The following is a 24,474-nucleotide window of genomic DNA, read 5'->3' on the forward strand; positions in this document are numbered from 1 at the left end:
TAGCAATTACAGTTCGGTGTAAAAAGAACAAACAAAGAAATATCTACACCAAGCTTTGTTTCGCACAAAGCAAAAAACACAATTAAACAAATATAATCGAATGTTCTAAAATACAAAACATATATTTCGACCTCGACGCGATTTACGTCACAATAAGATGACGTCATTCAAAAATGCAATCTTGCAAGCATTGTTACAAAACAATGGAGGTATACTTTCTATGACGTATGAATAGGTGTTATGAGTCATATAGAGACGAGCAGAAATAGCGCGAGTCGCCAAAATGGAACGCGGAAGATGGGACAACTCTGTGGTATTGTGACGTAGACATTCGACAATTTGAAATTCTAGAACTCAACGATGACGTAACAAATGGGTTTGATAACTTCCGAAAAGTCGATGTTTTTATGTGACGTCACAATGCATGCGTTTGTTTAATCATTAACATGTGATTGTTATGCGGCATGTGACGAAACAATGCATATCTGCAACGTCACACATATGCATTGTTATATTGTGCTTCAGGTTTCAGAATAAACACCATAGTGATGTCATAGGAGCTGTCAGGTTTAGTTAGTGATGTCATAGTATACATTGTTAACATGCTAGTGACGTAGGAAATTCGAGTTTTAGAAAGTTTGGGTGATCGACTTATTATGACGTCATAATCACCATCATTTATCGCGTCAATCGATTCGCCAATACAAATGGTATTTTTATCTAGATTGCAACGAAACAATAGAAGACAAACACGTCATAATGCAACGATTATTTAACAAGGATACTAGAACAGTGTATTTGGGTGTATGATGTAATATAACAAACGTAAATAAGTTAAAACAAATGTAGGTTATTTTATTGATGGAGAGGGGCCACGGGTGTCGAGTGTTTCTGAAAGCCACGAACCATGAAAGGATAAGAAACGTTATGTTAGGTGGGGTGTTTAAACTTTGTATGCGGTTCATGTATAAGTTTGGCAACCCCTGATATAAAGGTGGTTAGGTGTATTAGGTTTATGTTGTGTGTTTACTGCGTAATGTCTGCAAGCCATGTACAAATAAAATGCAGGATAATATTTGTTTCCAAGCATTTAAACGTTAATCATTGTTTAAAAGCGATTGTATATAATATTTATCAGAAAAGTTGAGACCTCATGCTCACTGTCGAGTTATAACATGGGTATCTTCTTATACACCAGACACACATGGTGTATTCATACACCTCATGCTCACTGTCGAGTTATAACATGAGTGTCTTCTTATACACCAGACACACATGGTGTATTCATACACCTCATGCTCACTATTTACGCCATCCACCCTAAACAGAAGTTTTAAATCTCGATAGTAATTCGAACACAAAAGAATTTGCCGCGTGACAATAGTGACGTCACAATGAAATATTGTTTATTGCATCGGTGGCCGCGTTACATCGAAAATATATCACGATATTATTCGAGGCATGATAGAGAATGACCGGGGGGCACAGGCCAAGCTGCGTGTGTTTATTAAGACCATGAGAGTCAAATATATTAAAATTTAGCCTGGAAGCAAAAGCAGCAGAATGTTATAATAGATACCAAAACATATTTTTTATTTATCGTACGGCAGATAAACCGTTGGAAAAATAATGTTTTTATATCAGATGCTCCAAAAAAGACCGTTTATATTATTCCTGTAGCAGAAAAAGATAACTTCGCGTTTGAATAAGAATGCTTAATGCATTTGCTGTAAAGCCTCTAGATATTAGCTGGTCGACGCTAGGATGTCGCCGATTTAGTATTTGATGAATCATGAATACAATACGTCATTTTTGTTACGTCACAGGCGTAGGTGTATGGTATATACGCTTAACATAAATGAACCAACAAACAGAAATGTCGGGACCAGTAGCTAACAACAACGACGATGAAACTTTGATTGATATACCAACGGTAAGTTGGATTGATTTGGTTTTGAACCCAGGATCCCTGGTTCTACAACCCTGGCTTGGATTCGAACCTAGGATCCCTGGTTCCCCAATCCTGGCCTAGAATTCAAACTCTGGTTCTCCCACCCTGGCCTGAATTCGAATCCAGGATCCTTGGTTCTCCAACCCTGGCCTGGATTCGAACTCAGCACCCCGTACACATATAACCCAATATATCCCAACAGCCACAAAGGAAAGGCTTGGGAGTATTCGTAGCATCCGTGTTCATAGTAGGGACCATGTGTGGAAGTGGAATACTTGCGTTGCCTAAAGCTATGGTGGACGCTGGGTGGGCAGGTAAGGTGGGCTAACATGTGAATATCTGATATGCTAGGAGCTGAGGTGCCTTTGAAACCAAAGGAGACAGGGTTCAAAGCTTGATGCTGCTACATTGTCCAGCGCTGGCACAGTGGTAAACGCACCTGTCTCTAAGTTTATATGTGACCTTGGACAAGACAGTTAACGTTCATAGATGTGTTGTAAGTTTAGTTTTAGTTCTTGTTTTAAAACCAAAGGAGAAGAGGTTCAGACCTCGGTGCTGCTGCTGTACGACACCATGATACAGTGGCTGGCACTCAACTCTACCCCGGAGTATGTGTTAGGCTAAGGTGTATGAAACAGAACACCCGTGTTATAAAGACGACTGTGCTTACCACGCCATGTAAGAATAAATAGGCTACATAGGGAGGTGTATTAAACATATACATAGTAACTCGTAAGCCAGCATGAGGTGTATGAAACAGAAGCCCATGTTATAACGACTGTCGTTGTCCCACCATGCGAGGATTAATACACCTTATGCTCACTGTCAATCTATAAAAAAGTTTGTATCTTTCCAGGTATTGGTTTGCTTATAATATGTGGGTTGATATCTGCCTTCACTGGCAGCATACTTGGTAAGTGTTGGACGATCCTACGTATGAGATATCCTGAATATGAGGATCAATATATACCAGACCCATACCCTACTATTGGTTTCCGTGCAGCTGGTAGGGTGGGCAGGTTCGCAACAAGATTTTGCATCATCGCAACTTTGTATGGGGGAGGTAGGTAATTGTAACAAAAAAACCAAGATCCCTGGTTCTGTTACCCTGGCCGGGATTCGAACCCAGGATCCCTGGTTTGTATGAGGGAGATAGAGGGGGTTGGTTGTTTTGCTTTGTAGTTTATTATGATTAAATAAATAAGCGTGTTAAACAAGGTGTTGACAAAGGTTCTAGGGATAATAAACCTTGTTCGCAACTAGCGTGCCTTGCTGCCTGCCCAGCAGTTACAAGTTCAAGGCCTGTCGTTGCTACCATTGTGAGCTTATATGTTCTGGGCAACACACTTCAAAATATTGCTCCAACCCAGTGGTCACTAATGGGTTGTAGCACCCTGGATGTCAGGGTAATGAGCCAACTTCCACTTAAATCTCAGGTCTCATAGTGTAACTCGCTGCGGGACCTCACCCATATAGAATATAACTGTTATACTAACTTGTACGATACACTTAGCATCATGTGTTAAATGGTCTATTTTTAACATCAGTAATATTTCATTCCAGCCACTGTTTACCTTCTATTGATCGCCGGCAACATCTCCAACTTGATTGAAAGTCTCGGTCATGTAGAAATACATGCTTGTTATTGGATTCTCATAATCACCGCTGTCCTTATTCCTTTTACTTGGCTGGGAACTCCCAAGGACTTCTGGCAAGCTGCGATAATGGCTGCTGTTACAACGGGGATTGGCGGATTGCTTGCTACTATAGCACTTATTGTGGTAAGTGTTAACATTTATATAAGTGTGCTAACAAGTATAAGGCGCCATAATGGTTAGCATGCCTGTCATGAGGTTACAGATTCAAGGCTCGACGCTGCTACCATTGTGGACGTAATAATATAATGATACTTATTGTTCTATATGTCCGCCTTTTACCCAAGAAGATAATGAAGTTACAGGTTCATCTCTGCCACTATTGTGGACATAGGTGTCCTTGGGCAATCACCCAACTGCTAAAGCTGGCATGAGGTGTACGAAACAGAACACCAGGGTTATAACGAATGTCTTGCCCGGCCATGCGAGGATAAAATTAAATTTATTCATTCCTTTGATTACTTCAATCTTCGCACATCTTCTATATTTGAACATTACAACAAAACATAATGCTTACCCATCTTCTACATGCAGATGGAACCAACCACCCCACCAGCCACACACTCCAACCCAACATTCAACAGTTTCTTTAACGCTTTTGGAACAATTCTCTTTGCTTTTGGTGGAGCCAGTGTATTTCCCACCATACAAGTTGATATGAAACAACCGGACATGTTTCCTAAGTCTGTTGTTATAGGAATTATATGTAAGTGCTGGAGTAACACTTGAGACCTGGAATGTAGGTTTATTACCCCAACACCCAGGGTGCTACCATCAAGACCCCACTGAGGCAGTTTATAGACACTCAATAATAGAGATTCTATTCTATAAGAGTGAGGTCTTCAGTGAGGCACACCTGAGACCTTGGATGTAGGTCTATTACCCCAACACCCAGGGTGCTACCATCTAGACCCCACTGAGGCAGTTTATAGACACTCAATAATAGAGATTCTATTCTATAAGGGTGAGGTCTTCAGTGAGACACACTTGAGACCTGGGATGTAGGTTTATTACCCCAACACCCAGGGTGCTACCATCTAGACCCCACTGAGGCAGTTTATAGACACTTAATAATAGAGATTCTATTCTATAAGGGTGAGTTCTTCAGTGAGGCACACCTGACACCTGGGATGTAGGTCTATTACCCCAACACCCAGGGTACTACCATCTAGACCCCACTGAGCCTAACAACTTAGTCACAACACTAGACAAAACATTAAGACTGTATGTGGGTCACAAGATATTAATAGTTTAAGTTAAAGATTTCTTAAAAGGTTACATTTATAGATATTAACATGCAGTCCAAGATATAACACTAACCCACCACCCACTCAACCATTGTTACAATGTAAGTGCCACTACTGAGTCAAAGTGCCAGATATTATCAGGATAAATTAAAACATATTAACATACAAACTAAAATATTAGCCTTTATAGATATTAACATGAAAACTTACCCACCACACCACACAGCTGTACTGGCCACCTACCTTCCAATATGTGTTGCTGGGTTGGTTGTCCTTGGTGACAACATGACACACGATAATATACTCGATGAACTTGCAAAGACTTGGCTTCTATACTCCGTTATTATACTAATCACGTCCCATCTTCTCATGGCTTTCCTCATAGTTGTCAACCCAATCAACCAGGACTTAGAAGGTTGCTTCAATATACCAGACAGTGAGTATTTGGGTTGTGCAGTTTTGTTATTGAGCGCGTTGGACCTGGAATATAAGGATTTTGTTACATTGTTTGTTTTAAAAGTGTTGAGTGACTTCCGGCTAAATCTTAGGTCCCATGGCGTGTCGCACTATAGGACCTCACCCACATTAGAATGTGCATATACAGTATTAGGGGCTTTACCCTTATAAAATGTAAGCTATTGTAGTGTGTGGATAAGCACTTATCCATAGTATCCACAAATCAATGCCACTTCAATGCTGACAATCAGGTTTAAAAAATAGTCATTTGTCTATTTTAGATAAATTTACAACGCTTTTTGTATTTTTTATAGAATTCTCAATCAAGCGTTGTATTGTCCGAACGAGCGTGATGCTATCCATGCTCTTTGTCGCCCTCAGTGTCCCGCATTTTGGGGTGATCCTATCTCTAGTTGGGGGAACCACCGTTACTGCTACCAACTTTATTTTCCCCCCACTTTTCTACCTTATGTTGTCACGACAACTAACAGCGAGCGACGCACCCGGGGAACTCCCTAATTTCCCCGGAAAAACTTTCTACACCGCTGTGACATCGCAAACGATGTCCCCACCTGACCCTGTGACCCCTGAGGTGTCGGAAAATGAAGAAACCCCAAAGTTCACGACCCCCCCTCACCAAGACACCCCAATACCCCAAATACCATGGGTTAATATTAACGTACCCACGTACATGAAGCTGCTGCTCATAGAAATCATACTAATAGGGTTGGTTGGGGGCGTGGCGTCAACATATTCCGTTATTACGTCACTTGTTTCCGGAACATCAGGGTTCACAGTTCCTTGTTATGTGAATTGGGCAACTGCTGATGCGTGACCACACATGGAGTTTTATAAATCTACACCACTGCGTGTAACAAACATTATTGTCTTTGATTCTGGAACATAATATGATGTCATAAAGCACATTATGATGTCATCATTACATTGCCAGGCAAACAGATAAAGTTCATTGAATTGTTAATTGTTACAACATAATTCAATTATGATTAAAAATGATGTTATTTTCACACAGATTCAAGTCCCTTTGGTTTTAGTTTTAATATAAATGTTCCAATCAGTGTGAAAATGTAATATTTTTATTGGTGTTGTTTTATTATTATTTTTTAATTTTGTAATTAATAAATTAAACAATTTTTAATGAAATTAAAACATTTACTGAACACGTGTGTTTTATACAATAGCCTATGCCTTTATCTAAAGTTCAAACTCATTTAGAACTTATATTTAAAAAGAATGAGTGAAACATACACCTCGTTCCAACTTACAAGTTACCACATATGTTACTTTGTGGTTGATTGTTTTTTTCTGTATGGTCGGCAATTTGGACAACCCATTAGTGGCCACTTATTTGCCAAAATATAGCAATAACATTGAAACAAAATATTGATTAACAATGACTTTTACTAATAATTGAATGGCACTTGCAAAACTACTACAAATAACCAAAAAGGTATATTTATTATTTATATTAAAATTACAAGTTTAAAGTCATAGTAAGCATAGTTTGCTTATAATTTTTATTGTCAAAAATAATAAAAAAATTCTAGAAATGTGTTGATTATTAAAATGCTGCAGACTGTTATGACATCACAATGTGTTTTCATTAACAGCAAGCCGAAACAAGTTGTGATTGTTTGTTAACAATCGTATGAAAATGTAAACCAAGACAGGAAATGACATCGTATTACGTGACAAAATTTAGAATTCAACAAATATTGTAAATAGTTTTGAAATAGTTTTGTATTTGTTTACCTAGGTTGTAGGTAGAAGTAAATTAAACAAAAGTGTCTAAAAGTTGGGGTTTTAAATATTTATTTACTAACTTTTTAATTAATTCGATCTGGACTTTAACGGATGATGCAATCAACTAGAATTTGTACAAATTTTAAAACATAATGCAGTTTAAAATATAGGCATTATAGATTAGTTGCCAGCCAAAAGCTACAATCTAGCCATTGAGAATTAAAATTGTGTTTGAAATTTTAAATAAGAAACAGAGGGTATAAGTTCAAGGCAGGGGTAAGCAAGTTAAATAAAGTTGGGGATTGTTTAGTTTTAGAAATTCATTAAAGGTTGGATGCAGAAAATTTTATTTACAACTTATATAAATGCATGTAATATATTTATTCTAGTGTGGCGGGTTGCTTTATCCTCGTGTAACGTGGCAACAACAGTCATTATAAAATCGTTTTTTTTGTTTTATACATCGCGTGCCGGCTTACAAGTTACCACGTATGTAACTTTGTGGGTAAATTATTTTTATGTATGGCTGTTAAATTAAACAACTTATTAGTAAAAAGCAGATATATAAGCAATCCTGCAACAATTAGTTTCATGAAAATGAGTGAAGAAAATGGAACCACAAGTCCTAGTGTTGCAAGTGAAGAAGATATGTTGATACCAGTACAGGTAACTATATTTACTGGATTTTCAACCATGGCCTGCATTCGAACTCAGGATTCCTGGTTCTCCAACCCTGGCCTAGATTCGAACCCAGGATCACTGGTTCTCCAACCCTGGCCTAAATTCGAACCCAGGATCGCTGGTTTTCTAACCCTGGCCTGGATTCTAACCCAGGATCCCTGGGTCTCCAACCCTGGTCTGGATTTGAACCCAAGATCCCTAGTTCTCCAACTTAAAGTTAGAACTCACCCATATTCTTAACAGCCACCACAGAAAGGCCTAGGTGTTCTGATGGGCGCGTCATTCATAGTAGGAACTGTCTGTGGAAGTGGAATACTTGCTCTTCCCAAAGCTATAGTGGATGCTGGGTGGGCAGGTAAGGTGGGCTGGAATGAATGAATGTAACTTAGTTATTCTTGCATGGCGAGGCAACGACAGTCGTTATAACACTGGTGTTCTGTTTCATACACCTCGTGCCCATTTACAAACTAGAAGTTACCACGTATGTAACTTTGAGATGAAAATGATTGTTTTTTCATACGACAACTGCACGAGTATCTTCTTATACATTATAAAATAATGAAATATAATAAATGCACATTTTCCCAGGTATTGGCCTACTTATAATATGTGGGTTGATATCTGCCTTCACTGGCAGCATACTTGGTAAGTGTTGGACGATTCTACGTATGAGATATCCTGAATATGAGGATCAATATATACCAGACCCATACCCTACTATTGGTTTCCGTGCAGCTGGTAGGGTGGGCAGGTTCGCAACAAGATTTTGTGTTGTGGGAACATTGTATGGAGGAGGTAACTATGATAACTACCATAGCCTAGATTCGAACCCTGAATCCCTAGTTCTCCAACCCTGCCCTAGATTCGAACCCTGAATCCCTGGTTCTCCGACCCTGGCCTGGATTTGAACCCAGACTCCCTGGTTCTCCAACCCTGGCCTAGATTTGAATCCAGGACCCCTGGTTCTTCAACCCTGACCTGGATTCGAACCTAGACTCCCTGGTTCCCCAACCCTGGCCTGGATTCAAACCCAGGATCCCTGGTTCTTCAACCCTGGCCTGGATTCGAACCCAGACACCCTGGTTCCCCAACCCTGGCCTAGATTTTAATCCAGGACCCCTGGTTCTTTAACCTTGGCCTGGATTTGAACCCAGACTCCCTGGTTCTCCAACCCTGGCCTGGATTCGAACCCAGACTCCCTGGTACTTCAACCCTGGCCTGGATATGAACCCAGGATCCCTGGTTCTCCAACCCTGGCCTAGATTCGAACCCAGAATCCCTGGTACTTCAACCCTGGCCTGGATTCGAACCCAGACTCCCTGGTTCTCCAACCCTGGCCTAGATTTGAATCCAGGATCCCTGGTTCCCCAACCCTGGCCTGCAGTCGAACCCAGGATCCCTGGTTCTCCAACCCTGGCCTGGATTGGAACCCAGACTCCCTGGTTTTTCAACCCTGGCCTAGATTTGAATCCAGGACCCCTGGTTTTTCAACCCTGGCCTGGATTTGAACCCAGACTCCCTGGTTCTCCAACCCTGGCCTAGATTCGAACCCAGGATCCCTGGTACTTCAACCCTGGCCTGGATTCGAACCCAGACTCCCTGGTTCTCCAACCCTGGCCTAGATTTGAACCCAGGATCCCTGGTTCCCCAACCCAGGCCTGGATTCGAACCCAGGATCCCTAATCCTCTAACCCTGGAGTAGCAGCCATGAATAAATCACTCAAGTTCCCACCAACGAGCATATAAATGACATACTACCTTTGATACAGGGGTTGTTTACCTTCTATTGATCGCCGGCAACATCTCCAACTTGATTGAAAGTCTCGGTCATGTAGAAATACATGCTTGTTATTGGATTCTCATAATCACTGCTGTCCTTATTCCTTTTACTTGGCTGGGAACTCCCAAGGACTTCTGGCAAGCTGCGATAATGGCTGCTGTTACAACGGGGATTGGCGGATTGCTTGCTACTATAGCACTTATTGTGGTAGGATATTTAAAACAGATTATATTTTAAGTAATAACAGACACAATAAATAGGACTAATATTTCTGGTTCTCCAACCCTAGCCTAGATTTGAATCCAGGTCCCTAGTTCTCCAGCCCTGGCCTGGATTTGAACCTAGGGCCCCTGGTTCTCTAGTAATACATATACTCACCGATACAGATGGTACCAACCACCCCACCAGCCACACACTCCATTCCAACGTTCAACAGTTTCTTTAACGCTTTTGGAACGATTCTCTTTGCTTTCGGTGGAGCCAGTGTATTTCCCACCATACAAGTTGATATGAAACAACCGGACATGTTTCCTAAGTCTGTTGTTATAGGAATTATATGTAAGTTAAAGTTATAGTAGGTATATAGATGGTAGCACCCTGGGTGTTGGGGTAATAGACCTACATCCCAGGTCTCAGTTGTGCCTAACTGAAGACCTCACCCTTATAGAATAGAATCTCTATTATTGAGTGTCTATAAACTGCCTCAGTGGGGTCTAAATGGTAGCACCCTGAGTGTTGGGGGGTAATAGACCTACGTAAATATATATATACCCAAGACATTTAGGTTTCTTACCTTTACATTTCTTTCCAGCTGTTTTGTGCATCTATTTACCCATCAGTGTAGCTGGCTTTGTTGTTCTTGGAGATAGCATGACAAATGCAAATATACTTGATGACCTAGCAAAAAGTTGGATGTTATATACTGTTCTTATTCTAATCACATCACATCTGTTTATGGCGTTTCTCATTTTGTTGAATCCCATATTCCAGGATTTGGAAGACTTCTTTAACATTGCTAATAGTAAGTACTTATGCTCGCTGTCGAGTTATAACATTGGTGTCTTCTTATACACCAGACACACATGGTGTATTCATACACATCATGCTCACTGTCGAGTTATAACATGGGTGTCTTCTTATACACCAGGCACACATGGTGTATTCATACACCTCATGCTCACTGTTGAGTTATAACATGGGTGTCTTCCAATACACCAGACACACATGGTTTATTCATACACCTCATGCTCACTGTCGAGTTATAACATGGGTGTCTTTTTATACACCAGACACACATGGTGTATTCATACACCTCATGCTCACTGTCGAGTTATAACATGGCTGTCTTCTTATACACCAGGCACACATGGTGTATTTATACACCTCATGCTCACTGTCAAGTTATAACATGGGTATCTGGTGTATTCAATAAAGCTCATGCTTACTGTCAAGTTACCTAAACAGAATAAATTCTTTTCACAGAATTCTCGTTACGCCGCTGCATTCTCAGAGCCTGTGTCGTCATATCCATGCTCTTTGTCGCCCTCAGTGTCCCACATTTCGGCGTCATACTGTCTCTAATCGGGGGAACCACCATCGCTGGAACCAACTTTATTTTCCCGCCACTATTTTACATCTTGTTGTCACGGCAACGGGTACCCAGTGACGCACCAGGAGAACTACCGAAATACCCCCAAGGACCACAGTATGTGGGTGACATCGCTCCGCCCGAGGGCCAAAGTTTGAAGCTCTCTGAAACCGACGAAGGCATAAAACTAACCCCGCAAAATAATGAACACACACAAGTACCATGGGTTACTTTTGAAATCCCGCTTTATTTGAAAGTAATGCTCATAGAAATCATATTAATAGGATTAATTGGAGGAGTTTCGTCTACTTATTCAGTGATTGCTTCAATAGCCTCTGGCTCATCGATGTTTACAGTTCCATGCTACGTCAATTGGGCGACCGCTGATGCGTGAGTCGTATTTAAAAGTTCATTCTATAATTACGTCATAGTCATTTTGTACAAAACCTTTATTGACAATTACTTCAACCCAGTGGCCACCAGAACCATAGAAATACCATAGGTGTTTATACGACTCTGGTGGCCACTAACGAGTTGTGTAAATTGTCAGCCATACAAGAAAAAATCACTCACAAAGTTGCATACATGGTAACTCGTAAACAGGCACGAGGTGTATGAAACAAGACGCCCGTGTTAAAACGACTGTCGCTGCCCCGACACGCGAGGATAAATAAGTTACATTCATTCATTTTCACCTGTCTTCCAATACGGCGTGAATGTGTGTCGTTCTCTTGCTCCAGCTAGCGGTGTTTTCCTAAGTTCTTTCGTAATTATTTTTATAACGAGTGATGTACATTCAATGTCTTGTTCATATCACAAAGCTTCAATCGTTGTGTAAATTGTTCACTATATTTACTGTAATGCGACAATATTTCACAAAACACTGAAAACAACATAATACTGTATATTTCAAATATAACAAAAATGATACAAAAACACTATAATTCAATAAAACATTGTGCAATGAACATAATTAAGCCTGTTATTAAGGCACACCTGAGACCTGGGATGTAGGTCTATTACCCCAACACCCAGGGTGCTACCATCTAGACCCCACTGAGGCAGTTTATAGACCCTCAATAATAGAGATTGTATTCTATAAGGGTGAGGTCTTCAGTGAGGCACACCTGAGACCTGGGATGTAGGTATATTACCCCAACACCCAGGGTGCTACCATCTAGACCCCACTGAGGCAGTTTATAGACACTTGATAACATATATTCTATTATATAAGGGTGAGGTCTTCAGTGAGGCACACTTGAGACCTGGGATGTAGGTCTATTACCCCAACATCCAGGGTGCTACCATCTAGACCCCACTAAGGCACTTTATAGACACTTGATAACATATATTCTATTATATAAGGGTGAGGTCTTCAGTGAGGCACACTCGAGACCTGGGATGTAGGTCTATTACCCCATTACCCCAACACGCGCGGCGCTAAAGTTTGCCTGGTACATCGAAATGCGAAATGAACATAATTTAAACTTTTGAACGGGTGAACGCGTTTCTTTTTAACTTAGATTCAATGTTTCTTTTCTTGTTGACGTCATCAAGCCATCGGAGAATAATTTCTGTTTTTCTTGGATCGCAAAAATTAATATGGTCAGGCATAGATGGTATAGGCTGGAACTCGTTGAAAAGAGGGGCGAATTTAATCGTAGTCCGCGGAGATACGACGCTCGATTCTCCGCGAACGATCCCATTCGTCTCGATGTCTTTCGTTTGTTGAATGTTCCTTATTTGTCCCGGCGTTGTGGACGGGCGGATCTGTGACGTCACATTAGTGACGTCAGAAGGTCGCTGACGCTGTGACGTAGCGCTAGTGACGTCACTGGATAACCTGCTACGTAAATTTTCATTCTTTCGAGGCGTGGTGCTGTTAAAGTTACTGCCATGTACAGATGCGTTGAAACCACTGGCCGAAGTGACCGAGGTTTTTGGCTTGGAAGAGCCCGGGTGGACGGAGAAACTTCTTCGAGGCCATACTGGCTGTTTCGGAAAATTCGGCATGACAACGGTCTGCCGTTTCGGCACGGATTTCGCAACACGGGCTATCGTTTCTTGTTTTCTGGCCTCCCCCGCTGTAGAAGCACGTTTTGTTGCCTGGGTTCCGCGGCGTAAGAATTCGTTTGGGTATTGGGTTAAATCCTGGGTGTTTTCGTTGGGGTAATGCTTAATGATGCGTGACGCCATACTTGCTACCCTTCTGGGATTCTCAGGCTCCCTGTGTGATGGGGGGTCTCCCTTTTCCGATCCAGTTGGCGCTTGCCGTTTCGTCACCACCACTTTCATAACCGGGGTGATGAAATCTTCGCTGGACTTTTCCTCTGCTACATCCATGGCTCTTGAGGAGTCCGGAGACAAAGATGCGATGCTCTTCTTCATCTTCATTTCTTGATGTAGAGTTCGAATGAGATCCTCAGTGTAGGAAGGTTCATCAACTTTATTCGTCGTCACCGCCGAACTGAACCTGACTTTCTTCTTCGATGAAGTACGATCCTGGGGACTCTCCTTTCTGTTCCTCCGGACTAGAGATGAAACAAGAAGATCAACGCTTCCCTCGCTCGCTCTCTCCTCTCCTGATGTTTTCCCGGAGGTTTCGTCCGGAAGATCTTCCCGCACCTCTGGGGTTTTTATCTTTTCTTCCCTTTTTTCAATATTCTTCCCCTCGATGTCAATATCAGGAGCGTCAACCACACTCGCGCCGTCCCCACGCCCCCGGAGCTCATAGAACGGAACATAATTCACGGACGACTTCTGATGTGTCTGCGACGACCTTATTACAGCATTGGGGGCTTGGGTTTGAAACAGACCTTGCCCGTTGGCTGATATAGAGTCGTGAACTTTGTTCCATGTCTCTGATGCAGAACCAACCGATGACCGAACTCGTGTCACGACACCAGTTGAACTTTTGACCTTCGGGGTCACGGTAGAGTAAGGTAGCACGGTTGAATAACTAGGGTAGGTGAAGGATCGAAGCCCACGTCGTCTTCTGTTGGCTACGTTTTGCGACACTGATGTAACTGGTGTCTTTTTCTGGTCGAACAACGAAGGTAGTTTCCCGCTTGTTTTCTCTTCATAGTTTGTGTGTTGTTTATACAATGACGCAATCAATGACGTGGTGTTTGACGTCACAGGTCTGAAACTTTGGCTCGGCTTCGTCTTCAGGTAATTGTTGATATCGTGGTCCGTGATAAGAGCGCTGCTGATTCGATTGGTTGGGGCGTTTGTCGTTTCCACCAATCGTGGCTGTTGTAGCACACGTGACCCGACCACAGATTGCTTATAAATATCGTGGGTCAAAAATGGTCTCGGAGCAGTCGAGTGATGACGTAATTCAGTCGTCATTTTTATAAATATTCAAAATCTGCTGAAATACAACAGTAGATATTATACAAACTGAGTACAATATCTTAGACTTACTGCACAAAACTACACACTAAGAGTATATAGGCTGCTTAGTGCTTATAACTTTACAAAATACATAAACATTAGTGACCACTGGGTTGGAGCAATTGCCGTTAAGTGTCAATTGCCGTTAACACAACAAATAACGACAAAACGATTTGATATATATACATTGAAATTATATCTAATTTGACCTAACAACCACCAAAACGCATAGAACACGTATTACAGACCTCACCCTTGTCGAATAGAATCTCTATTATTAAGTGTCTATAAACTGCCTCAGTGGGGTCTAAATAAAATCTCCAACCTAATAACCTTTGCAAACGGTCACCAAAGTTGCAACACACCGAATGAACCTAGAATCCATCACTGGGCTTTAAATCGTGTTCCTTCGTTTCATGTTTCCATCTTCGTTTACGCTAACAACATTTCTGTAACATGAACCGCGTTTTCGTATTCTTATCTCAAGTTAAGCGATTAGACATTTCGTTTGTTGGGGCGCGTGTTATCTGTAATTCGAAAGTGGATCGAATTTCAATTGTTCTTCGCGATTGTCTAATTGTAACATCCTGTATTCTAGAATGTCTTATCAATTGTTCAAACAATAGAGGATTCTAGACCACGAGATTAATTAAACTGATCATTTCCAATCTGTTGGCGAATTAACACCTCTGTGACGACAAAATAGAGCGATAATTGCTTTTATTAAAATCGTTTATTCTCTGTTAGGTATCCGTATGAGTAAAAATAAATCCAACAAAATCTAAGACCAGAACTTCCGAAACTATAATTTAATTGAGATAACAAAGCAATTCAACTTATTGCAATCTGGGTTCAAAGTATCTTACAACCGAAATGGCGTTCCGTTTTTATCTACCATGATTGAACCTTGTCTTAGTACTTAATCTTACAAGAGCTGTTTTTATAAAAGTACATTTCTTAAAAATATCACATACGCGTGTTATAACGACTGACGCTTCCCGCCACGCGAAGATAAACAAGTTACTTTCATTCATTTAATGTTACATACGAAATCTTTTCCACACTACATTAGCCGACTTCTCTAAAACATATGTGTATATAAATACACATTGCTAGACGGCTACCATGTTATAAACAGCTGTCAAAACCAACAAAAACAAGATACGTAAGTAGTTCTAACCCCTTAGGTGGAGAGAATACAGCAAAGGCTATTCAGTTACAAGTCATAACAAGTGTCAAATATATATATTCCGTTCCATACAGACCCCTTGTCAAAACATTTCAACAAACGCCAATATGTCGCTATTGTTGTCACTTTATTCGAGATTATTAACAGTTTGATGACGTGTATGACACCTCTGTGTGCGGACAAACGCGCGTGTGATGTCACAATAGCGAATGTGACGTTTCAATAATAATATTCGCAATTATCTAAAACGGCATTTTTTAAAGCAAAACTTAAAACCTGGTAAAAATTTGACATAAAAACGTTCACAAAGTAAGTTAACGAGTTGTATATGATTGTATTAAACGTTATTCCAAGTATACTGGTTAACACTGCTTGACTTAGTGCACAGTTACAAATAAATTGCACGATTTATAAAACTTGTGTAAATTATAATTAACTGAAAAAAACAAAACATTTTCTGGTCAGTTTCAATACAAACTTAACAGCACATATATATGATACAACAAATATGAGCTGTTTTGTTTGTATTTTTGACTGGTTTTAGGCAGTTTATAGTTGTGTATTGTATGAATGAATGTAAGTGTTAAAACATCAGGTATTAATACATAAACCACCGAAATACACAATTATGTTGTACAGGATTAATACACCCACCACAAAAATATGCTGCAAAGCTTACAAAATGTTTGAACTTTAAAATAAAGCTAATAAAATTGGAAAGTTTTTAAATGATTTGTAACCCCTGGGTCACCATTTGATTGAGTTAGGTCGCGTACTATAGTGACCCTTTGACTGTTATTGTAAAAGTTCATTAAAAGCTTACAAAAAGTTCTGTGAAATTAGGTTTCGGAAATTCTAATGTCAAAGCTTTGCTGATGAATTACCCACAAAAAAGGTTTCGGGTTTTACAAAAAAAAGGTTTCGAGGCGCTGATATAAGTACAAAAAAAAGGTTTTGAGGCGCTGATATAAGTACAAAAAAAAGTTTTAGGCGCTGATATAAGTACAAAAAAAGGTTTTAGGCACTGATATAATACATCTAGGTAAATATCTTAGCATCACCATATTGCATATACACCATTAGCTGCATGAGTTCACTCTGGTTTTAAAAAATATCTACACCCAATATCATTGGCATGACACACCCCTTAAATCTGACCATTAAGAACGTCGTCTGTCACATGACTGGGGAGGGTGACCTCCAGGTTGGGGTCGATTGTCATGGCAACCTTGATCGTATCCATGGCGTTAACGTTGCCCGCCCATGCACGACGGGTCACCTGATAGAGTGGTAACCGTGGTGACGAATGTGAATGAGGATAAACTATCATTGATGATGTCATAACTTAACATTGGACTCTAGATTTCTAATGGGTGTAGGGGTGATGGGCCAACTCTGGCCTAAACCTCAGATTCCACAGCATGCGATTCTCTAAAACCTCACCCATATACAATACTCATGGTTGTAAGTTTGTAACAAACTGCCCCTTGCCCAGATTTCATGAACATATATTACCTTGGACAAATCGCACAACCCACACAACACATACATCAATAAACCCCATACTTGTAAATGGGCAAAATGTGTCGTCTATTCTATTCTATGTGTCAATGAGACTTGGCTGGCTTTGCTCAATTACCCAACAACCAAAATACATTTATATATGCCCCGGTAAATCCATACAGGATACCACAATAAAAATCATACAAAAACTGAAACTTATACATACAGTAATATGTATCTATGTATATTGGGTGTTGGCTGATACAGTGGTACACCCCCAACACCCCAATAACCCCCTTACTCACCCCATTACTAACGTCCCACGCCAGCATTGACCCCGCTTTTAACCCCGCATCCTCAGATCCGTCCAATACGACCCCAAAGCCCCCATTTACCACTTCGCCCCACCCTACTCCACCCCCATTATGCAGGGCCACCCATGTTGCCCCACGAAACGAATCTCCGATGCAGTTCTGGACTGCCATGTCTGGAAATAAAGATTTCTATGTCAGGATTATATAAGGTCTTTATTTCAGAAACAATATACAAAGAGTCAGGATGCTATGAATAACAAAAAAACCAAGTTTAAGTAATAGGATGCTGGAAAAGATGTACAATATTATAAAAGGGACAGAAGATACCTCACCCGCACAAAAAGCCGATCCATCATAAATATTGGAAGTCTCGCGATAGGGGCTATCCGTCCCACTGACGTCATGGTGGTCACGACTTATCACAATAGGAGCGCTGATTTTACCCTCGCTGACTGCCTGTTAGGGGGTTATGGGGGTATTAGAGGGGCTCTGGGTTTGAATCCAGGCCAGGGTGGGAAAACCAGGGATCCTGGGTTCGAATCCTGGCCAGGGTTGGAAAACCAGGGATCCTGGGTTTGAATCTGGGCCAGGGTTGAAGAACCAGGGATCCTGGGTTTGAGTCCAGGCCAGGGTCGAGATAAATCACCTGATTAAATGCCTGAGCGATTTTGATGCGTCCTTGTTGGTCAGAATACAAAATACGAGCCTGAGATCCAACCACTAGTTGGTGATCATGAGCTGCTTGGATCCATTTCAAGTTATCGGAATATTGTTGCATCACTGGGGGGGATATGTTCTGTGGGGGAGGGGGATAAAGACTGCTTAAAACTTGAGTGACTTGTCCATGGTTACCACTATCGAGTCACTAGAGTAATCTTGTGCGTTATAAAGTGTTTGTGTAAACAGTATTTAATATTCTAAATGTTCCCATTTACAGGAAACATGATTTACCGAAGAAATCACAAGATACCATTATAGGTTAAACAGAAGCAACAAATGTAGTGCGTGGATAAGCAGCCAAAGTGCACAGAAACAGCATTATGACATCCCAATATGTATCATGACATCACCTCCTTCATGAGCGACTGAATAACATCAGCAGCGATCTGATCCGTTTGTTGAAGATCATGTTTACATCCGGAGGTACAAACCCATCGGAATGGACCAAACCCAAGGGAGAAGATGTCACTAGGAGATAATAAGGTGTAATAGGACAATGTAATATCTTATGTTATATATGAAAGAGGTCTTCAGTAAAATACCCGATGTGTAGCAATATTAAGTTTACTTTTCAGGTAGTATTCTGAGATCCTACAGTGAGACATGTCATTGGCATTGTGACTTGGGCCACAGTTGGCCTATCACCAACACACCCAGGGTGCTACAACCCATTAGTGACACAATACACATTGCAGCAATGTACGTTAAGTGTCATGCCCGAAGACACATACACCAGTATTAAGCATTGAACTTAATATCTTTTGGTTATGATGCAAGCGTCTAACCACCGAACCCACAGTGCTGATAACTGTAATCTAAAATTGAACCATACAAAAACACTAACAAACACAGGGTGCTACAACCCATTTGTGACCACTGGGAAAACTTAAAAATAACACAAGCGAAACCACCCACCCCATTATATGCTGCACATAAGATGGATATTTAAACTTTGTTGTTGTTGATGTTGAAACTTCACCTTCCACCAAAACATCTCCACCTGCTTGCTTGGCTTCAAATAAGAAGGCGTTCCCGTAATCCCAGAAGTGGAGCCCTCCAGTGGTCAGTTTGTTGATGGCTGTTACTTGGCGGCGTAATCTGTAATATACATCATGCTCACTGTCGAGTTATAACATGGGTGTCTTCCTTTACGCCAGACACACATGGTGTATTCATACGGGTACATTATAACACTCACTGCCAAGTTACAACAACTTACGAAGCTTGCACTAATTCTTTAAACTTCGTGGGATTTTCTTTCATGAGTTTCTGGGAATCCCCAAAGGAAACTCCCACAGGGTAATACCCCCCGTTATAAGGGTTATGCAGAGAAGTTTGATCAGATCCAAGATCCACGAGGCATTCACCCGTCTCTTCGTAAATCTCAACCAAGCGTTCCCTGTAAGAAGAAAATTAAAAATTAGACAAAATTTCCAAAAAACTTTAAAAAAACAGTAAAAATGCTAAAATTCCAAAAAATATGAAAAATTTAAAAAAACACATCAAGTATTCATCTCATCTTACATCAACAATGTTCCAATAAAAATTATAAAGAACTGTAAGTGCTGCATAAATACTTGAATGTAACTTACTTTATCATTGCGTGAAACGACAGTCATTATAACCAAAAACGACAGTCGTTATAACGGAAAACGACAGGCTTTATAACATGGGTATCATACACCTCGCGTCAGCTTACGAGAGTATGTTACTTTGTGGGTAATTATTTACTTAACAAAAAATAACATTTTCCCGAATTCCCATAAGCATTAAGTCCCCTTACCATAAATCAACTATGTTTCCATGGTACCCGATGCTGACAACCTCCCTCCCACCCCGAGCATCCCGCAACATCCGGATCAAATCATCGAGATCGGATGTTTTCTTCATCAGCCAACCTTGGTTGTAACGCTTGTTGAGAGCGGTCTCGTCAATCTGGTGGTAAATGTGGAGATATGTCACTACAACATGGGTATTGTGGTGTAGCGGGGAAAGTGTTCATTATAACACATGCATGAAGGTGGTCAATATGGTAGAGTTGGCGAAATAATGGGGTGGATGTGCGAATATAAACTTTGCATGGGGGGGGGGGTGGGGTATCGACAGTTGTTATAACACGGGTGTTCTGTTCCATACACCTTGTTCCCGCTTACGAGTTACCACATGTATAACTTTGTGGGTGTTTGTTTTCTCATTTAGACAACCCATTAGTGACCAGTGGGTTGGAGCTATTACAGCTGAGTTTATTCCTAAAGTATCCATACACCAACAACAATAGCAGTACTAGCGCTTTAGCAGTAGACAGCTTTGGATTAATGCCTTCTGGCCAGCACTTTGAACACTAACCTAAAAAATCAAATCACAAATCTGCTGACTAATCAATCTGCCAATCACAAAACACCGAGTCATTTAATCTGAGTCATAATTTGAAACAATACAAATAATGAGTCATCCAATCAGCATTATGACATCACCACACAGCATTTGTTGGTGATTATGACATCACATACCTCTGCTATTATTCCAACACAACCAGCTATTGTTGCAGCTTTAGCTTGAGCCCCACTCATACCTCCTAGCCCACTCGTAAGGAAAACTTTTCCACGCAGGTTTTCCACGTTGAGGTATTTGCGCCCTGGGAATAGATATCGTATTATGTTATTTATAGATATCCTATTAATGGTTATATAGATATCATATTAATTAATATATAGATATCATATTAATGGTTATATAGATATCATATTAATTGTTATATAGATATCATATTAATGGTTATAAGAACATTCTGCTGCTGTTGGTACCAGGCAATCTGTAATGCCTAAAACAGCTCTACTGGTATAAACGTTAACTTGATTGCATCATTGCTTTGTTTGCAATACGGCAATACATCACCTAAGTATGACAATTTGGAAAACTTATTAGTGACCACTGGGTTGGAGCAATTACTGTTATATGTCTTGCTCAAGAACACATTCGCCCACAATAACATTAGCCTCGAACCCTGTAACTTTTGCTAATTTTCATTATTTTGCCAATAAGTTTCTTTCCCAAGGACATATATGCCTACAGCTACAACAGATATTTAGAATTTAGTTTACAACTCTGTTAAACCTTACCTGCATTCATAACAGTGATGGTTGTCCCGTGAACTATTCCTTGTGGACCAATGTAACAATAACTACCCGCAGTCATCTGTCCGTACATGGTAACACCCATGGTAAACATGCGGTCGTAGTCAGCAGAAGTGGAGTAGTTGGGGATCACCATTCCTGTCGTAGGGGGTAATGTTGGGTTATTTATAAATACATCAATCAATGACACACTAGATATTCTTGGGTGAGAAAATTTATGAATCGGGTTTTTTTTGTTGCTGATAATTTAGACACCCCATTATCTAGGTTGGAGCAATTGCCGTTAAGTGTCTTGTCCAATGACACATACGCCCACAATGGTAGCAGCTTTGAGCATTGAACCCGGTGTTATGATTATTTTTTCCAACCAATGAATTTGTGCCAAGCAATATTGCGCATTCACCGCTTGGTACAAATACTACATGAAGTCTCTTAAATATTAAACAGTTGGAAAATATCCCACGGCAAAATATTTTTTAACACATTTTGCACAATACCTGTTAGGTACAATACCACAACCTAACCACTGCACCTGCTATTTCTATGCTTACCGTTGGTTATCACCACACGAGGAGCTGAAGAGTTGCTTGGGAACAAACCTTGTGGGTGACCGGAGCACATTACGAGGGTTTGGTTGGTGGTGAGACGGGATAAATAACTCATGGTTAGCCAGAACTGGAAAGAAAGATGGTTTGTAACTTGGGTGTAAGGGTATATTCTATATGGGTGAGGTTCTACAGTGAGGCATGCCATGGGACCTGGGATTTACGCCAGAGTTGGCCATTACCTCAACATTGTATATACACATTCTATACTATTCTATAAGGGTAAGTTCAGGTGCCTATCTTTTTAGACAATGTACCCATGTTATTACTTCTAGTTGGCGCGGTTAACCTGTTACTATGTGTACCCACATTATCTTTATATATCATAATTGATTCCAAGACATACATAGACATGTAAGCGTTATGTGTCTATGGCTATGAGTAATGCACTATGACAAGGCATTTAGGTCAGGATTTGCCCATCACCTACTGGAATATCTTACAAAGCAGATACATAATCATCAAACAACAGTCGTGTACCCACTTGTGCCCAGTTACTGAAGACTTGTCCATTTCCCCCGTATGTTACCAACTCATGGGGGTACTGTAATGTAAATGCATTGGTATGCTAACTTTGTATAATAAATGCATTGGTTTAAATACAAAGAAGGTTCGTTTAAATGCACTATAAAAGTTCAGAATGACATGACATTATGTTATAATTAAGTGCACAAATTTTACAATAACAGTCAAAAGGTTTGTGAACTACTGTAGTAGGTGAACCAACCAAATCAAATGGTGACCAAGGGGTTGAGAGGTACTGACTTAATCATTTATTGCTCTTCCTTTATCTTCTATCTTTAAATAGTATGATTTTCGCGATCGTTTTTAACAAAAAATAAATAAAAGGTTGCTTTATACTCACCTGCGCAACTACATGGTCGAGGTTATTCATTATCATTAACATGATGGCTGCTGCATGTTTACATACGCATGGGTAAGCATCTATATGGTAGGCCCTGTGGGAAATATTAAGCGTTTGTACTTATTTTATTCTTTGGTTGCAAGGCAAGCACCTGACTACTTGGCCCTGAATATTTAAAAAATGTAGAGTTTAAGTGGTTGTTCACAACTATATCACATTTCACCATTCAGTTAAAACGTGCTGACCGTACATTAATATTCAATCGCAGTTTCCTTTGCAACAATAAATTTAGTTGTATTTGAACGACATTTCATTATTTTTGACAGCTATTTTTACAAAGTGTCAACAAAACAATAACCTTGATTTGGTTGCACCACTTTTTACAGGTGTTTATATAAGTTAAATAAAGATTTTGACAGTTATTTTTTGTCAACAAAATAATAAGATATATATAATCAGTTAAATATCCTTGAATTGGTTGCACCACTTTTCAAATACACCGAACCCCTCATATAACAACCAAACATCTTACTTCAGTTGAAACTGAGGCAACAGCCGGTACATGTAAATATGGCCGTAGTTTCTCAATTCTTCTGCAAATTCTGTCGCCAACAATTTATGATGTTTTGGTGCAAAATAACGAAGTGCGTTCTTTATTGCCGTCTGTAATATTGTTAGGTTATTGGATCAATCATATTGGTTCAAAAATCTAAGATCCCATGGTGTGTTACAGTGTAGGAACTCACTCATATAGAAAAGAAACTACATCATAGAGCATGTAATAGTTCTTCTATGGTAACAAATATGGTGATATAAATACAATACGCATCTACCAGTTGATACAGTAGAAGCGAATATTGCTACAGCAAGTTCCAGCAACTACTTAACACATTGGCACTTTTGGGGTAATGGGCCAACTCTGGTCTAAATCCCAGCTTCCATGGCATGCCTCACTGTAGGACTTCACCCATATAGAATAGAACGTGCATATACAATATGGGGGTATTGGACCAACTCTTGTCTAAATCTCAGAACCCATGCCGTGCCTCACCCATATAGAATAGAATGTGCATATACAGTGTTGGGGTAATGGGCCAACTATGGCCTAAATCCCAGGTCCCATGGCGTGTCTTACTGTAGGACCTCACCCATATAGGATAGAATGTGCATATACAATGTTGGGGTAATGGCCAACTCTGGCCTAAATCCCAGGTCCCATGGCGTGTCTTACTGTAGGACCTCACCCATATAGGATAGAATGTGCATATACAGTGTTGGGGTAATGGGCCAACTATGGCCTAAATCCCCGGTCCCATGGCATGCCTCACTGTAGAACCTCACCCATATAGAATGTGCATATACAATGTTGAGGTAATGGGCCAACTATGGCCTAAATCCCAGATCCCATGGCATGCTGCCTATTAAAACATACAATACAAACTTCATCCCGCCACCTGAATACCATGGGCAATTTCTTACCTTCCTTTCCTCCTCAGACAAGTTGTTGTTACGAAACGGAGCATGAGGTATAGATGCATCTCGTAGTTTAAGTTCAGGGAGTTGATCAGGAATCCCGTTAGATAAAACTTTTAATTCAGCCATCATTGTATATTGCTCTACCCCTAC

At 40.4% G+C, this 24,474-nt stretch overlaps 4 protein-coding genes across 9 annotated transcripts; 2 read left to right on the plus strand and 2 right to left on the minus strand.

The window, feature by feature from the left end:
- The first annotated feature begins 1,298 nt into the window (after window positions 1-1,298).
- Window positions 1,299-6,841, plus strand: LOC149736133 (uncharacterized). Of its 3 annotated transcripts, none has more exons than XM_089879308.1 (7): window positions 1,299-1,933; window positions 2,154-2,265; window positions 2,808-3,014; window positions 3,515-3,732; window positions 4,141-4,312; window positions 5,044-5,289; window positions 5,624-6,841. In XM_089879308.1, the coding sequence occupies exons 1-7, from the start codon at window positions 1,859-1,861 to the stop codon at window positions 6,142-6,144; spliced, it is 1,551 nt and encodes a 516-aa protein (XP_089735434.1). In that variant the 5' UTR covers window positions 1,299-1,858; the 3' UTR covers window positions 6,145-6,841. The 3 variants fall into 3 exon arrangements, with proteins under 3 accessions (XP_089735434.1, XP_089735436.1, XP_089735435.1); XM_089879309.1 differs by having other exon boundaries at window positions 1,306-1,933; window positions 5,080-5,289; XM_089879310.1 differs by lacking the exon at window positions 2,154-2,265 and having other exon boundaries at window positions 1,300-1,933.
- Window positions 6,842-7,624: 783 nt separating this feature from the next.
- Window positions 7,625-11,807, plus strand: LOC149736134 (uncharacterized). 2 transcript variants are annotated; one of them, XM_089879314.1, is made up of 7 exons: window positions 7,625-7,739; window positions 7,998-8,109; window positions 8,343-8,549; window positions 9,524-9,741; window positions 9,921-10,102; window positions 10,311-10,555; window positions 11,017-11,807. In XM_089879314.1, exons 1-7 carry the CDS (start codon window positions 7,665-7,667, stop codon window positions 11,514-11,516), a joined length of 1,539 nt encoding a protein of 512 aa, XP_089735440.1. In that variant the 5' UTR covers window positions 7,625-7,664; the 3' UTR covers window positions 11,517-11,807. The 2 variants fall into 2 exon arrangements, with proteins under 2 accessions (XP_089735440.1, XP_089735439.1); XM_089879313.1 differs by having other exon boundaries at window positions 9,921-10,092; window positions 10,346-10,555.
- A 142-nt stretch (window positions 11,808-11,949) lies between these two features.
- Window positions 11,950-15,877, minus strand: LOC149736135 (uncharacterized). The gene has a single exon (XM_089879285.1). It carries the CDS (start codon window positions 14,471-14,473, stop codon window positions 12,605-12,607), a length of 1,869 nt encoding a protein of 622 aa, XP_089735411.1. The 5' UTR covers window positions 14,474-15,877; the 3' UTR covers window positions 11,950-12,604.
- A 144-nt stretch (window positions 15,878-16,021) lies between these two features.
- LOC149736136 (urocanate hydratase-like) lies at window positions 16,022-24,473 on the minus strand. 3 transcript variants are annotated; one of them, XR_016385114.1, is made up of 16 exons: window positions 24,328-24,473; window positions 23,381-23,511; window positions 22,849-22,942; window positions 22,468-22,527; window positions 21,930-22,053; window positions 21,364-21,516; window positions 20,755-20,879; window positions 20,028-20,179; window positions 19,464-19,643; window positions 19,160-19,342; window positions 18,595-18,712; window positions 18,171-18,320; window positions 17,857-17,980; window positions 17,516-17,697; window positions 16,722-16,986; window positions 16,022-16,690 (listed from the first exon to the last, which is right to left on the minus strand). XR_016385114.1 is itself a non-coding variant. In XM_089879282.1 (15 exons), the coding sequence occupies exons 1-15, from the start codon at window positions 24,451-24,453 to the stop codon at window positions 16,855-16,857; spliced, it is 2,034 nt and encodes a 677-aa protein (XP_089735408.1). In that variant the 5' UTR covers window positions 24,454-24,473; the 3' UTR covers window positions 16,022-16,854. The 3 variants fall into 3 exon arrangements, 2 of the variants coding, with proteins under 2 accessions (XP_089735408.1, XP_089735409.1); XM_089879282.1 differs by having other exon boundaries at window positions 16,022-16,986; XM_089879283.1 differs by lacking the exon at window positions 22,468-22,527 and having other exon boundaries at window positions 16,022-16,986.
- Between the last annotated feature and the right edge of the window lies 1 nt (window position 24,474).

The sequence above is a fragment of the Ciona robusta genome, chromosome 5, assembly GCF_009617815.1.
Source record: "Ciona robusta chromosome 5, ASM961781v2".
Classification (NCBI taxonomy): domain Eukaryota; kingdom Metazoa; phylum Chordata; class Ascidiacea; order Phlebobranchia; family Cionidae; genus Ciona; species Ciona robusta.

Excerpts from the sequence above, each read along its gene's own strand:
- LOC149736133 (XM_089879308.1), top strand. The coding sequence starts at position 1,859 with ATGAACCAACAAACAGAAATGTCGGGACCAGTAGCTAACAACAACGAC. Across the intron at positions 3,733-4,140 it reads CTACTATAGCACTTATTGTG|ATGGAACCAACCACCCCACC; the intron begins GTAAGTGTTAAC and ends TTCTACATGCAG. Across the intron at positions 5,290-5,623 it reads TTGCTTCAATATACCAGACA|AATTCTCAATCAAGCGTTGT; the intron begins GTGAGTATTTGG and ends TATTTTTTATAG.
- LOC149736134 (XM_089879314.1), top strand. The coding sequence starts at position 7,665 with ATGAAAATGAGTGAAGAAAATGGAACCACAAGTCCTAGTGTTGCAAGT. Across the intron at positions 8,110-8,342 it reads AGTGGATGCTGGGTGGGCAG|GTATTGGCCTACTTATAATA; the intron begins GTAAGGTGGGCT and ends ACATTTTCCCAG. Across the intron at positions 10,103-10,310 it reads GGAATTATATGTAAGTTAAA|ACATTTAGGTTTCTTACCTT; the intron begins GTTATAGTAGGT and ends TATATACCCAAG.
- LOC149736135 (XM_089879285.1), bottom strand. The coding sequence starts at position 14,473 with ATGACGACTGAATTACGTCATCACTCGACTGCTCCGAGACCATTTTTG.
- LOC149736136 (XM_089879282.1), bottom strand. The coding sequence starts at position 24,453 with ATGATGGCTGAATTAAAAGTTTTATCTAACGGGATTCCTGATCAACTC. Across the intron at positions 23,512-24,327 it reads TGTCTGAGGAGGAAAGGAAG|ACGGCAATAAAGAACGCACT; the intron begins GTAAGAAATTGC and ends ACAATATTACAG. Across the intron at positions 17,981-18,170 it reads TCGCTCAGGCATTTAATCAG|GCAGTCAGCGAGGGTAAAAT; the intron begins GTGATTTATCTC and ends ACCCCCTAACAG.